General features: G+C 48.1%; 1 protein-coding gene and 1 long non-coding RNA gene across 7 annotated transcripts in view; one reads left to right on the top strand and one right to left on the bottom strand.

Annotated features, from left to right (window-relative positions):
* LOC130528391 (uncharacterized) overlaps positions 1-16,033 on the top strand; it is an 80,700-nt gene that overhangs the window by 5,994 nt on the left and 58,673 nt on the right. The window lies entirely within an intron of this gene.
* Positions 12,259-16,033, bottom strand: part of LOC130528390 (F-box-like/WD repeat-containing protein TBL1XR1) — a 64,946-nt gene continuing 61,171 nt past the window's right edge. For all 6 annotated transcript variants that reach the window (XM_057037684.1, XM_057037686.1, XM_057037687.1 and 3 more), the window contains 3 exons: positions 14,949-15,114; positions 14,272-14,373; positions 12,259-14,128 (listed from right to left, as the gene is read on the bottom strand). In XM_057037684.1, the coding sequence (XP_056893664.1) occupies positions 14,102-14,128; positions 14,272-14,373; positions 14,949-15,114 (295 nt within the window). In that variant the 3' untranslated portion in view covers positions 12,259-14,101. The remainder of the gene's footprint in view (positions 14,129-14,271; positions 14,374-14,948; positions 15,115-16,033) is intronic.

Below are 16,033 nucleotides of genomic sequence, written 5' to 3'. Positions count from 1 at the left end.
CCAGCCTCAATTTTTTAGACCATAATTTTGATTGATAATTATTGTTGTGGACATAATTCTGTTGAGCCACCCAGCAGAGTGAGAGACGTGTAGAATAAAATAGAAATGGTGTGTTGTTGGGTTCATTGGAGCATAGCCACAACAAATGAATGGATAAATCTCCCAGAGCTGCACTGCCAATTCAGCCCCCACCCTGCAGCCGCATTTTATGCTTTCAAACTTGTGATTTACCATTTTGTTCTTTCTTTCTTCTTTTTCTCAAAGCCTTTTCTTTTTTCAAAGGGTTAATAGCTTCATTAGTCAAATTTTAAAGTCAACAACTCATCTATCAAACAAATGGACGTGGGCTGTGGGAGGAAGCCGGGGAGCCGCAGGGAGAATGTGCAACCTCTGCCTCACTGCCTGCCATCTGCTGTACTACCAAAATAATGAGATCTGCCCTTTTTTGCCGATTACCTGGACATTTAAAGGAAATGCAAGTGCTGGAAACAGTTCCAAAGAGTTTTTACTGCCAAAAGAAATCAAAATAAATGGATTTGTCCAGGGAGAAGATCTTCAAGTGGATTGAAGAGAACTATCAAAGCTGGATGTGACAGCCAGGGCTGGAGATGGGGAAAATACAGATACTGAATAAAAGCGGGAATCTGAGAACCCTACCAGCATGCATGGTCTTCTGTTAAAGAGAAACTGAGCTGGCAGAGAAGAGTCACAACGACAAGAGGGAAGAGGAACTGGCAACACATGGGCGATTCGACCTGGTCCAAATGCAGCAGAGGTAGATGAGCAGATGGGATACAGGTGTGTGAGCAGGGCAGGCATCAACGGGGTCTGGACAAGGAACTGGGTCAACCACACCCACCCTGCACAGACAACACACAGAAATAGAAAAGCAGGGAACACTGGGAAAACAAAGACAAAGAGACAAAAGCAGTACACCCCAACACGATCAACTTATTGAAGACTTTCAGTCAGGATTCAGAGCTCATCATAGTACAGTCAGCACTTGTGACAATCACAAATGACCTTCTTCTTCTTCTTCTTCGTCCTTCCTTCTTCTTACAGCAGGATATAAAAGACTGATGTCTCTTCTTGTCCTGTTAGACCTTAGTGCTGCTCTTGACACACTTGCCAATCACATTCTCTTACCAAGAGTGGAAAAATGGTGGCATAAACGACTCTGGAAGATCTCTAGAAGTCTCAAATTGTCCATGTTAAAAATGAATCCTTTGCTCCCACTCAAGTCTACCATGGGGTTCTGCAAGGCTGAGTACTGCATACGTTCTTAATTATCTTGAGCGTGCTCCTTCTTGGTAGTAGAATCAGGAAGCATTCAATGAACTTCCATTGCTATGCTGATGACACCCAATTATATCTATGGTCTATCAAGACCTGAAGGATGGGTGGGCCAGTTTTGAGTATGAAGACATCTGAAGATGCACCTGGGCCCTCTACTTCTTCTCTAGACACTGTATATATCGCTGTGTGCTGAAGGTGGAACAGACTTGCAGCATCCCAACCTTCCATGTTCAGTATGCATCCTCAAAAAGATCAAATAAAATTTGTATGTGTTCAGAATACACATGCACATACACACACATAAAGAAACACACACTCAACCCCACATGTATATGTGGTAGTGTATACCAGTGATCTCCAACCCCTGGGCCGCGGCCCGGTACTGGGCTGTGGGTCATTTGGTACCGGGCCGCACAGAAAGAAAAAAAAAATTCCATTTTTTAAAATTTCCTCGAAAATGATGTTTTATTTTGAACAGTGGCCGGATTCTGTCTGTTACATCTATCTCACTTGAAGCACCTCAAGGCCGCGAAACCACAAGTCACATGATACATCCCGCTAAATTAAATCCCAAGCTAGCAAAATGAGAAAAAAAAAATTCTTTAGAAAGTTTCTTTGTGAAGGGGAAACGGCCCAATGAAGGGACAGAAGAGGAACCTGCACCCTAGTGCTGGTGCATGAACACCTGTCCCTGCTGTCAGAAGAGTTCGAGTGCTACTTCCCAACCACAAAAGATCCACGAACTGCCAAGGAATGGATCCGCGACCCATTTCAAGATTCAAGATGTACTTTATTCATCCCCGTAGGGAAATTGAATTGTAGTAGCAGCCTAACGTGGATTAATAAAACTGTAGTGTAGGTTTTGTATTTACAAAGTATAGAAATACGCCATATAAATAAAGATTGATTTGATTGGATATATATACATAATATAATATATACATATTATAAGCATTACAAGCATATATACATGAATACAGAATAAAATAGAAATAAAATTACAACATAAACATGAGACAATTATTGTGGGAGGGATTTTCCATGATTGTCCGCAATTTCAACACCATCCTGTCCCTCACCACCTCGTCCAAGTTTGCAAGTTTAAGTCCAACAACAGACCCTGCCTTTTTAATTAGTTTGTTGAGTCTGTTGGCATCCTTTGCTTTAATGCCTGCTCCCCAGCACACCACAGCAAAGAAGATGGTGCTAGCCAGGACAGACTGGTAAAACATGTGGAGCATCCTGCTGCAAACACTGCAGGACCTGAGTCTCCTGAGGAAATAGAGTCTGCTCATGGCCTTCTTGTAAACAGCATCGGTGTTTGTGGACCACTCCAGTTTATTGTCCAGCTGAACACCCAGGAACCTGTAAAATGGGACTATTTACACATCCTTCCCACTAATGCAGACTGGGGAGGGAGGGGACTTGCTTTTTCTGAAATCCACCACCATCTCCTTCGTCTTGGTCACGTTGAGCTGCAGAAGGTTCTCCCTGCTCCACCTGACAAAACTCTCCACAAGGTCCCTGTATTCATCCTCCTGTCCATTCTCCACACACCCAACTATGACTGTGTCATCCGAGTACTTCTGGAGATGACATGTCTGAGAGTGGTACTGGAAGTCAGCTGTGTAGATGGTGAACAGAAAGGGGGACAGCACAGTTCCTTAAGGAGCCCCTGTGTTGCTCATCAGGGGGTCGGACACACAGCTCCACAGTCTCACAATCTGTGGTCGACCTTTCAGGTAGTCCTCAATCCAAGAAACAAAGGGAGCATCCATCTGCATCTTCTCCAACTTAGCCCTCAGCAGTCTTGGCTGGATGGTGTTGAAGGCAGAAGAGAAGTCAAAGAACATGACCCGCACTGTGGTGTTTAGTCTGTTCAAGAAGGAGTAAGCCCTCTGTCGCAAGTATATCACTGCGTCATCAACCCCCACCTTGGGCTGATAGGCAAACGGCAGAGGGTCCTCAAAGGGGCTCACCAGAGGTCTGAGGTGTGACAGCACCAGCCGCTCCATGACCTTCATAATGTGGGAGGTCAGTGCTATTGGCCTGTAGTCACTCAGTGCCACAGGATGGGTCATCTTCGGCACTGGGACCAGGCAGGATGTCTTCCAAAGCACTGGGATTGTTGTGATCCAGGATTCCCAGTTGTGTTTGTCCTGCAGGGGGCGTGGTGGAGCCATGCTCCGGCCACCTGTTGGCGCACCTGCAGAACATCAGTGATCAGCTGCCTATTTAAGGCCTAAGACTCCGGCCTACCAGTGTCGGAGGATTTCGTGTGATTAGGTGGATCTGGTAATTTTGTTGGTTTTTTGAGATTTTTGTGGCTGCCCTTTTGTGTTTGTTTAATAAAACCATTTTTTGGATCGTTTATCACTGCGTCTTGCCTGCGTTCGGGTCCTAAACCACCACGAACCGTAACAGAATCCTCCGACCAGGATGGATCCGGCAGATCAAGACGCAGTGCACCGCACGCTGGAGGCTCAAGGGAGGTTGCTGGGACAGCACGACCAGCTCCTCACAGATATTTGGGCTTCGCTCCAGTCGCTGCTCTCTTCGGGACGGGCTGAGCAGGTACCGTCTCCACCAGCCCCGGAGGCGCTGGAAGTCGTTACGCAGCGAGTGGCCGCTGCACCATGGGAGCCCCACGTACCAATCCCGGAGCGATATTCTGGTGAGGCTGGCGTGTGTGCCAGTTTTTTGCTTCAGTGCTCCCTGGTTTTCGACCTCCAGCCCCTCGCCTATCCCGGCGACAGGGCGAAGATCGCCTTCGTCGTGAATCTTCTCTCTGGGAGAGCGGCGCAATGGGCCACGGCAGTCCTGGAGAACCAGACACCCGCTTCTTCCAGTATCCCGGAGTTCACTGAGTTCACGGAATTAAAGCGGGTGTTTGATCATCCAGTCCAGAGTGGAGAAGCGGCATCCCAGATCCTGTCCCTGCGCCAAGGTTCCAGCTCCGTCGTGGACTATTCCATCCGGTTCCGCATTCTCGCAGCCAGAAGCGGCTGGAACGACGCGGCCCTCCGGGGGGTGCTCACCCAAGGACTCGCGGAGGCACTCAAGGATGAGTTGGCCGCCCAGGAGGAGTCCGGGGACCTGGAGACGCTCATCAGCCTGGCGATCTGGCTGGACAATCATCTGCGGGAGAGACACCGGCAGAGTAACAGGGGCTGGCCAAAGAGGAGTTCGGAGAGCGCGTCCGGGCGAAGTGGAGCTCCAGTTGAATCGTCAACTCTAGCCCCTTCTCCACCTCAGGAGGATGTTGATGGCGAACCTATGCAGTTGGGACGATCCCGACTCTCCCACGCGGAGCGGCGGTACCGGCGGTCGGCGAACCTCTGCCTTAATTGCGGCCAGGCTGGCCATTTCGTCGCTGATTGCCCGACCCAGCCAGGGGAACTAGGCTCGTCAACACGCGTGGGAGTGTTGGCGAGCGCTTCCTGTTCCGTGCTGCCCCGCTTAACCCTGCCGTGCACGCTCCGCTGGGGCCGGGAGTCGATCTCTGCGCCATTCTTGGTGGACTCAGGCGCAGATGACAGCTTCATAAGCCAGGACTTGGCCGTGCAAGCCCGTGTCCCCATCGAGACTCTGCCCGAGCCAAGACCCGTCATTGGCCTCAACGGGGAGGTCCTGGCTATGGTAACGCACCAGACCCAACCCCTCACCCTCATCGTCTCCGGGAACCATCGGGAGCAGATCCGCCTGCTCGTCATCCCGGCATCCTCTTCCCCAGGGGTTCTCGGGTCTCCTTGGCTGGCTCGCCACAACCCCCAGATCGATTGGTCAACCAGGAGAGTGAGTTGGAGCGTGGCCTGTCGGGCCAACTGTCTTTGCTCTGCACTCACCGCCACGCCTGGTGGTTCGGACTCCGCCAGGAGAGCTAAGAGGGTGGGACGTTACCCTCCTGCGGTGCGTCCAGGGGGCGCAATCCAGGCGTCCACGGTCGGTGGTCCGCTCTGCCGCGGGAGTAGAGCCGCTGCAGTTTTCCTGGGGTCCACATCCTGGCAAGTGGAGAAGACAGTCCCAGTGGCCCAGCAATCGGTTCTGGATCAAGGTGGGATTCCGTCGAACCGGCTGTTCGTCCCAGAGGGCAAGGTGGCGGTGCCCTCGGTGCCAGCAGACGTACGCCGGTGGAGGAAAGAGCGGACACGTGGTTGTGCTGTACTCCTACGGGCTTCCCAGCGCTCTCAACGGCAGGCCAATCGGCACCGGACTCCGGCCCTGTCCCATCAGCCTGACCAGAGGGTCTGCCTCCCTACGAAGCACCTCCCGTTCCAGGGGGGGCCGGTCGCCTGAATCGGACCTGGTCCCTCTGTCCGAGCCCCCGCCTCCCCCCCAGGTCAGGGATAGGGGGGCTGCCTACAGAGTCCGGCGCATTCTGGACGTCCGTCGACGGGGACAAGAGTTCCAGTTCCTCGTTGAATGGGAGGGTTACGGGCCGACGAGGCGATCGTGGGCCCCCTGCCTTTTCATCCTGGACAGCGACCTCTCCCGTGACTTCTACCGCCCCCACCCGGAGAGACCTGGTAGGGCGCCAGGAGGTGCCCGTTGAGGGGGAGTAAGTAATGCTGTGATCCAGGATTCCCAGTTGTGTTTGTCCTGCAGGGGGCGTGGTGGAGCCATGCTCCGGCCACCTGTTGGCACACCTGCAGGACATCAGTGATCAGCTGCCTATTTAAGGCCTAAGACTCTGGCCTACCAGTGTCGGAGGATTTCGTGTGATTAGGTGGATCTGGTAACTTTGTTGGTTTTTTGAGATTTTTGTGGCTGCCCTTTTGTGTTTTGTTTAATAAAACCATTTTTTGGATTGTTCATCACTGCGTCTTGCCTGCGTTCGGGTCCTAAACCACCACGAACCGTAACAGGGATCCTCTGAAGATGAAGGCTCTGGCTGGTGCAGTGTTCCACACAGCTGCCTGGAGCAGTTCTTCAGCACTCATGGGCTGATGCTGTCTGGTCTGGCATCATTTGTCAACAAACCGGATTAATCCAGCATGTCGATGTGTGAAGAAGATCAACTGCTGGAGATCGCAAATGTAGGGGGCCTTAAACGTCTGTTCGAGACATCAACTCTGCCGTTGTTCAGTCATGGCAGAATACCCCGAGATCGCGACAAAAGTACTGAAAACCCTGTTGCCATTTTCCGACATCGTATCTGTGGGAAGCAGGGTTTTCTGCAGTGAAGGCAAACAAAACCAAATTACGGAGCAGACTGAACCTAAGTAGCACACTTCAGGTTTCATTGTCTCCCATAAGCCCAAGATGGGACCATTTCGTTGCAGCAAAACAAGCTCAGGGCTCCCACTGATTCAGTGCTGCTGTGAATAGCGAGTATTTTCATGCACTTTGTTTTTGTGTTGTGTCTTATTTTGAAGGTATGTTTAAACTTTACCATAGCGATCAGAGTGTGTTGCATTGTGTTGGGGCAGAAACGATGTTGCTCTGTTGTTGGTGCAACTTTACGAGGACGCCGCTAATAAAGTTGCACACGATTACATAGTGGATTTACGTTCATTATTATTAATAATAATAATAATAATATAGAGAAAATACCACAGTTTTTAATGCCAATATTGTCATTTTATTTTGTTTTTATCTGCTACACCTTAAGATTGGGCCACGACAATATTGTCAGACATTAAACCGGTCCGTGGTACAGAAAAGGTTGGGGACCACTGGTGTATACTACCATTGAGACATGGCTGGACACTGAGACCTCTGGGGAGGCCAAATACACTGGGATCATCAGGATCCATGACCACAGAGATTGCCCCAACCCTGGCAGAAAAGAGGCTCTACCCAAAGGCTCAGGGCTCTCAGGCCACCTAAGCCTGAGCCATCTGTGTGACAGCATCCCTAAAAAGCTAAAAATAGGCTTAGCTATTTCCAAAGTTTCAAGTTTCTTTCACCTTTTTGGTTCTGTATGTGTTCCACATTTATCTCCAGAAGTTTCTTCCATAGCAGCTGCTCAGCAACACGGTTTACAGTGTGGGTGGGGACCTTCTAACCTCAACTGGGGATATTGTCAGGCGGTGGAAGGAATATGACAATGGAATTGAAGAGCTCCTCAAATTTGAAGGAAGCGGAGGCTGGGGACTCCAAGGTGGACTCTGCCTTCACCCAAGGTGAAGTCACCAAGGTAGTCAGCGATCTCCTTGGTATCAGCACGTTGGGGGTGGATGAGATCCACTATGAGCACCTCAAGTCTCTGGGTGATGTGGGGCTGTCCTGGCTGACACACCTCTGCAACATTGCATGGCAGTGCATTGCATGGCATGGTACCTTGTTTTAAAAAGGGGGATCGGAGGGTGTGTTCCAACTATAGGAGGATTATGCTCCTCAGCCTCCCTGTAAAGGTCTCTGCCAGGTACTAGAGGGGACAATTTGCCCGATAATCGAACCCCGGATTCAGGAGGAATAATATTTTTTTTCATCCCAGTTGTGGAACTCTGGACCAACTCTATACCCTCCCCAGACTGCTTGTTTAAAGCTGCAGCTTGGTGACGTGTCAGTGCATCTCATTTGAGAACCAGTGAGCACTACGCTGCAGATGAAAGGAGAACTGGATTGAAGTTTTAACTGGAGTTCATTAACCCTGGGCATCAACTTAATGTGTGCCTGAGGGACTCTCCAGACACGTTGTACTTTTCCAATCAGGATTAAATCTTTTATCTGTTGGCCATTTTAAGAGCGTCAACAGTTATATTTGAGTGAAGGTGTGGAATTTTTGACCTTGTCATGGACTACACCGCTCAAGGTTTATGTCTTCTCTTATTCTACATTTCACAAGTCTCCCCTGAGATGCTTGGACTGACTCAGTGATACCACTATTGTGCTTCACGATGACACCTGTCAAGCAACGTCCACTGAAGTCCAGACTCAGAGCTGCTCCTGCTGTCCTCACTCTCCCCACTCCCACTCAATATTCCACAACTGCAGCTCTGCTGTTTCACTTTCACGGCTTTTGATATCTGAACAAATTCTGTGGATTCTGTTGACACCCAGGGGTGACATTAAGGAAACAGACAGATAATTATGTGAATGAACACAATTAACAACTTCTGTACTAATGATATGATTATTAGAGTGTGTCACAGACAATGGCTCCACACGTTCATGCCTCCTTCCTGTACCGATCACAGCAAATGTGTCATTCGGATTGCCTGGCATTCATTTTTATTTGTCCTATTCTTCCTTCACCTCCCACCAATCACTGCTCATTGTTCATCTCTTTAAAAGCTGTAGCCCAGAGAGCGGTTAGAACCTCAGCGACAGATTCCCTCCCCGCTCAGATGGCCAATGCGCAGGTGTGCACGAATCAACACTGCCCCCTGCTGGATTTACACTGATTGACTCGAGGTCTCCACAGGCAGTCTTCAGGGGCCGTCAGACAGCAGCGAGTGTGCGGGAGCTGCAGACGATCCATTCGATCTGTACTGGAGAACAAAAACAAGTAACAACTGCCAGTAATAAAGTTAATGTATGAAGTGAATTTTCCATCACGTCACTGCAGACTTTTGATGCTTAGAATCATATCAAATATCGGAATAATGTTCTTAGTTTCACATTTGGTGAGCCAGGAGGCACTGTAAGGCTCTGAGAATTGGAGGGAAGATGAATAAAGAAATTGCAAGAATAACAAAATTATTTGAAGCATTATTGTAAACTGTAATCATAACATCAGTCTACATGTTACTGCTCTATCTTTGGGAGGGGTGTAGCTTTGTGAGCTCTGGGGTCTTCTGGTTCCCTCTGGTGGGGCTGATAAAGTTGGAGGCACCGTGTGTGATGCTCAGTAATCCACAGCACCAATAAATACTCTGTTTTGTGTGTGAAGTTGAGGCTTTTTGTCTTTCCTGAAGGTCTCCGGTGAAGGATCTGAAGAATGTGATCAGAGATTTGATTTCCTAGGGGTGTGAAACAGACATTCATTTTTGTAAGCACAACACAACAGGATCAGTCCAAACATATCTGGACTACATTGCTCTGCCTCTCCAACCACAACATGGTCCATCTCCTCCTGACCTGCAGGCAGACATGAGAAAGTGCTGAGGCTGTGCTGAAGTGTGAAGAGGAGGAGGAGCACTGAGACAAAGCTGGTATGTCCAGGAAAGCTCCCACTACAGCTTCAGATCTGGATGAATTCACAGACATGACACATCTCACACACACAGCTCTCTTACATCTCTCTACTGGTGGGTTGGTCTGAAAACTACAATAAACCTCTCAAAACATGGACATCTTCAGACTGGGGAGGATGCTGATGGATGTGGACAGAGCCCTCTACCAGCAGGCCAATATACCCAGACAAGATCAGAGCACAAACAGGTGCTACTCTGAGGAGTAGGTTTTCATTCAACAAGCCTGCGTCTGTGTGGAGAGGCCTGCAGGACACACTCACAACCAGCTCACAACCCTCAGCAGCTCTCCCACCACTCCCCACTGGCCCCCAGCTTCACTCAGGATCTGCCAGCTCCTCAGGACACAAAAGACCAGGAAGGTTCCAGGTCCAGATGGCATGACACTCTCCTGTCTGAAGGTCTGCACTGACCAGCTGACCAACATCTTCACTCAGACCTTCAACAGATTGCTGTGTGGAGCTGTGTGAAGTCCTCTCCTGCTTCAGAACGCCTTAATCGCAGGATGGAAAGGCTACAGCTCTGCCGCCCTGATGTCTGTGGTCCCAATGACCTCCCAGGAACCCTGTTGGACCGTCTGCAGTTTGCATATCAGGAAAACAGATCAGTGGAGGACTTGTTTCAACACAGGACAAGACTACATCCTCCAGATTTAGCAAATGATAATCTGAGAAAGCTATTCCATCATCAGACAGAGTTCCTGTAGGCAAATGAACATGATGCCGAGCAGAAGAACTGTTGCGCTCTCAAGTGAACCCCTACAAAAAGTGGATACACACAAACAGAAAAGACTCAGGTTTGGCTTTGGGGTGTGAAAAATTCCATAGTAACATTTATGGACTTCCTAGACTTATCCTTGAAACAGACCACAAGCCTTTGCTCGGGACTTGCTAAGAACCTGTGTTGCTATGGCTACAGAGACTAATGATAAAACTGCAGCCTGATGATTATGAACTTGCATATGTGCTGGGAACTCAAACGTCGTACACAACTCTCAGTCAGAGGAGGACAAGGTCTATGCAGCATTGGCAGCCACACAGGAACAAGTGTTCAAGTTAGCCACAGAGATAGCAAAGGATGCCAATGTGAAGAAGGTGATGAGAAATTTAAGAGAAGGGCGAAAGAAGGGGCCATTAAAGCAATATGATCACATTCAGTCAGAGCTCTCGGTGGTGGACGGCCCTCTGCTTAAAGGAGACAGGATTGTGGAACGTGCATCCATGTGTAGAGAGATGCTCGCCAGGATACACGAAGGGCATCTAGGTGCAGAAAAATCAAGGACAAACATGAACTCTGGCATTGACCAGCTGGTTCCTAGTTGTGCTACATGTCAAGAGCATCATTACAAGCTAACAAAGGAAGTGCTCGTTAGCACAGAGCTCCCATGGAAAAAGGAAGAAAGGAATATATTTCACTGTCAGAGCAAAGGTCATTTGCTAGGAACAGATTACCTTTCAAATGACCCCAAAACACCAGGAGCTGTCAAAAGTCAGTGAAAGGCAATCTTTTCCAGGCAGGACATCCCACTAACACTGGGTTTTGGCCAGAGTGCAAGTTCAATCAAGTGACCTCCAGTCCTCTTTAAGCGCAGGCAAACAGAAAGGCAGAAAAGACTATAAACAAAAGCAGTGGATAGCAATAGTGTCCCACCTGGTCCTGATGGCATACAGAGACAGGAGGCACCAGAGGATGGTCTGAAGCTGGATTACTGGTCAAATGAGCAGGGGCACAAAGAGACAAAGGAACCCAAGTTCCATGCCATGAGCTGTGATGGTAGGGAACACATCCACATTCGGAATGTTCACCATCCTTAAGACTCACCTGATGGACAACCCCATCCACTGGCTTCTATGTCTAGCTGGCACGTGTTAACCATTGCTCTTCATGATAACCCCATGATGGGCATTCAGCCCCTTCATACTGTACTGACCTAAAAAGGTTCAAGTCCCACTAAACCAGTCAGAACTAAAGAAGCCTTTATCCATCTTCCAGGTGCTGTTGACCTTCATAGATCACCTTTAAAATGCTGACTGTACAGGAACATCAGAAAGTCAAGGGCACTGACAAGGGAACTGCAGGTGAGCCAAAACCGATCCTGCTGTGGTGGACTTATTCTGGAGCTGCGGCTGAAAGGGTCCGCTCTTATACCAGCAGCTTGTATTATTGTATAATGTATTTCCCTGATCTCTGCCTATTATCTACTCTACCTGTCCTCCCCCTTCTCCTCTCTCTCTACCCAGCCAGCCATCAGCAGGAGGGTCCCCCTACATGAGCCCGGTCCTTCTCAAGGTTTCTTCCTGTTAAAGTTTTTCCTTGCCACTGTTGCTTGTTGGGTGTCAGGCCCTGGGATTCTGTAAAGCTCCTAGAAACAATTTTGATTGTAACAGATGCTATATAAATATTGATTGATTGATTGATTGATTGATTGATTTCCAGGAGAAACCTGGCTGCTATTCTCCTTCAGCAGGAAGAAATCCAGATGAATAATGGATTTCATCTGTAAACTCCTCCAGTGAGACCAGCAGTCAAGTATCTCATAACAGCAAGAGGGTTGGAATGGTTTTTCACTGCAGGTACAATGACAGATACAGGAGGCGTGGAACACAGAACCGCCATTCACCTCCTACCACACTAATCAACTTTTGCTCTCGTCCAGCTCTCAGCTGGCAAAGGTCCCAAATTGAACTGGAGCGGAGACCCGCCTCGTTATCATAGCTGCCGTCTCGTTTGCTCTCTGGGGGGGTCTCTGTTGTTATGGAAGAAACCATCAGCACATTTGCAAAAGCTCGACTCTTTCACTCACACACAAATCAACATTTGAAAGTCTTATCAAAATATATTTTATTCTTGACTTTTGTTTCATTTATCTGGCAGAAAAAAGAACAGATGGAGGTGATGAATCTGCAGACAATCTGGAGAAACTGTGGGAGGGGTACACTGACCCAAACGCCTGTTGCACAGAACACTGTGCTGTGTGATGTCATTTCCTCTCAAGCTAATAACACAGCCATGCCAGTTCCTTACCGTCGACCCAGAAGATCAGAAATCTCTCAGAGGTGTTCTGGACACACCGTGCAGGTTGAACTTCACATCTGAGATAGGTAACAACTTTTCATTTGGTTGGCTGGGCAACATTATTACATTGTTGGATCATCAGTGGAGTTAACAAAACCCACAAAGCAACAGTTGGATCCTGCTATTGTTCTTTGGTAGAAACCAGACTAATAAAAGCAAAGAAAATGTCCTCCAGATGTGAAATTATCATTCTGGTGTCATCGGTAAGGAACTGGCAGGTGAGTGGTGGTGTTGAACACGTGACCTCCTGCACTGGTTAGAAAACTGATCTGACTGGAATGAGGGTTTCATATTGCTTTAATATTTTTCTTTCCTGTGTGGAAATAACAAACCTCTGAAGGCAGCAAGTAAGAAAGTTTAAAAATAGTGTTGTGAGAAACCGGTCACGTTTGAGCCGACAGGCAGGTGTTAGTTTACTGTCTGACGAAAGCCAAAAAATAGGACCTTTATTAAAAAACAAAAACCCTGAATTCCATTATCAAACCATTAATCAATCCTCAATGAACAAGTGGATTTTCTGTTTTGTCTTAGTGGTAGTATCAAAAGTATTTGTAGAATAGTGAGACCATCCAGAACCACAACAACACTATTCTTAAACTTTCAGGGGAGCAGAGCCAAGGAACTCAACTCTTCTTTCATGTTTCGACCCAGCGGCACGGCTTGGATCAGAATCTATAACTAAAAGAGCAGGAGCCGGAGAAGGGCCCTCTGATCACACATGCCAACCTTAACTGTAAACACGAACAGGCCGACTGTCTGACACTGGTCGTCATGGTACCCTCCTAATTTTTTCACAATAGAAGTGTAAATCTTCCCGTACTGACTGCACCAACATGTTCATCAAAGATACAAATGCAGTCCTGAAGACGGAGCAACATTTTAGAGCCACAGTGGAGTTCAATATGTTGAAACATGTAAGGATGAAAATATTCAACCTTCTATCTTCATGACTGGTGACAGACCTTCTCTTTGGCCACGCCCTCAATGATGGAGCTTCTGCCATCTTACTTTTGCACATGGTTGTCTAAACTATTTCATTCCAGAAAGGTGAGCAGTGGGTCCGGACCATCACAGGTAGCTCAGATAGTGCAGTCTTTAATATCATGGTGGAAGTGAAGAAGGCTTTCTGGTCAAATGGCCAGCCTGGCCCCTCCCCCAAAGATAAAAAATATAAAAATGTTGAGATTTGAAATTTAAAAAAACTAAGTGCCATCCTATTTCATGGTGATATGTCTGCACAATGAAATCCATTTAGTAACAAAAATGAACACTTTTATCATTGTTCTTCATTTCCATGATGACAAGCGTTTGAGGGTCAAAAAAGCAAAATAGCTTCAGATTTTGGTACATATACACATGTTTAATCGTCCATCTGTATCGCTGGAAGAGTCTCTCATTTAGAGGGGGTGTCCCATCTGTTCAGCCCAGTCTGGACCTGCTGTGCCGGCTGCTTCTTGTTCCCCTTCCCTGCTGTCTTTCTGTCGGTGAACGGGGCCAGAGTCGAAGCGCAAGTAGCGCGCTGAGCAGGTGAGGAGAGTCGTTTGGCTATGTACACATTCATGGTCGGTCCATGGCTTTGACACACAGCAGCACTATTTCCTCAGGTCCAGGACACACACCTGCAGGGAGACAGAGGAGCAAAGAGACGGGTTGGGACAAGCTGAATAAGACGGGGTGGGGAGCCGAAAAGGAACAAAGAAAGGAAGGCAGGATGGACAGAGAACTCAAGAAGAATCAAACCTCAAGGCCTACTGGTACTTACTGATCCATCCGAAGCACTGGCACCCACTTTGTCTCCTGCAGCGTTCCAGCAGACCTCAAAGATGCCCCCAGTTCCTCTGTAACTGTGGACCAACGCTCCAGTCTGCAGAAGCACAGGAAAATGAGAAGGAACACACCTTTCAACACACTGCTCAAACTGACCAGACTGTGTGTGTGTGTGTGTGTGTGTGTGTGTGTGTGTGTGGTCTAAATGCAGAAAGTTGGACAGAAAAGCAGACAACGGTCTGCTGAAGAATAAATCACAAATCCCATCTGCTTAAGAAACATGTTAGCAGTGCCAAGCTGCTACGCAAAACCACAACAAGGGCCTTAAAGACAATTCAGATCACGACCACGGGCAGTCAGGAAGTATTATTCCCATCACTGAACAGAAGCTGAGATGAGCAGCTTCAAATTAAGCTGGCCTCAAATTAAGTTATCAGTAATCTCTTATGTCACCAGACTTCATCTGATGTCGGATGACAGCCTGGACTAGAGTGGACCAAAAGCCTGCTGAAGCAGGAGTGAGAGATTCTTCACTCACTCCCCATCTTCATTATTCTCTGAGCTCTAAATCTGCCCTGGGATGACACCCTGACTGAAACTGGGCACACTTAAAAAAACAGCTGTGATGAGGTGGAAGCAGCCATTTCCCCTGATTGGACACACTCTGCCTACCTGCGTGTTCCAGATGTGCACACATTTGTCAAAGGAGCCACTAGCCAGATGTCGGCCGTCTGGACTGAAGGCCACACTGTAGACTGGCTCCTGGTGCTTGGTCAGTGTGTGGATGCAGATTCCCCTCTCCACATCCCAGAGACGGACTGTGGAGTCAAATGATGCGCTGTGGGTGGACGACAGTGGACATGCCATTAAAACCAGTAGAGTGCTCATGCGCTCACTCTGTCAGATCCAGTGAGACAGGACCAAAGGAATCATGTGGGAGGGTTTTATGTTTCTGAAGGACATGGAAACACAGGTGCCTTTCAGCTCACCTAAAAGTCAAGTCAAACACAGAGACTAAATGTAAAACAAACAGCAGAGCAGCACTTCAGTGGTTTGTGTGCCCCCCACCCCCTTTACCCGGTGAGCAACGCGTTGCTACATTTGAAATACTCTCAGAAGATTGAGAAGCATCAAAGACATAAAGAACAAAGAGAATCACAGCACTACTCTGGACACACAACTCAATGCTACTGTTTGTTACATTATAGTATCATATAGTATATCTCAATGATCAAATATCTACAGTAATCTGATTTTCTCTTCTAAAGTTACTGAAAGACTAGAGAAATGGGGACTTTTTTTTTTAAATAAAGTGCTTTAAATCATTTTTCTGTAACAGTCATGATTTTCACAGTTTCCCACAACTGCCATCCCACACAAAAATGGCAGGAACCCACTGGCCCCTCCAGCTTCATGGCTGTGTGTACCCTCACCCACTGGGGCGCCGCGGAGCTAGATGATAAAAGCTGCTGCTACTCCCAGAGATCCTAGCACCTCAGAAAAAGCTGACAGGATCATTAACGTTGAACTTAACATTCACACAGGAAGTGCTGTAGTTTCAGTCTCTCCTCAGAACAAAACTATTGTGTAACAGGATGTGACGTGATTTGAAAAAGAAAATAAGAGTTTACAGGCTGTCATCGGTAGCACCGGTGTAGCAGAGCGCCGTCACACCAGTGTAGCAGAGCGCCGTAGCACTGGTGGAGCCTCTGCTGGGAGGTTGCTGGGAGGCTCCAGAGATGCCGCGCAGCGCTCGC

Source organism: Takifugu flavidus, chromosome 7 (assembly GCF_003711565.1).
Source record: "Takifugu flavidus isolate HTHZ2018 chromosome 7, ASM371156v2, whole genome shotgun sequence".
Taxonomy (NCBI): Eukaryota; Metazoa; Chordata; class Actinopteri; order Tetraodontiformes; family Tetraodontidae; genus Takifugu; species Takifugu flavidus.
The sequence above is the reverse complement of the archived record's forward strand: the minus strand, read 5'-3'. Positions and strand labels throughout refer to the sequence as shown.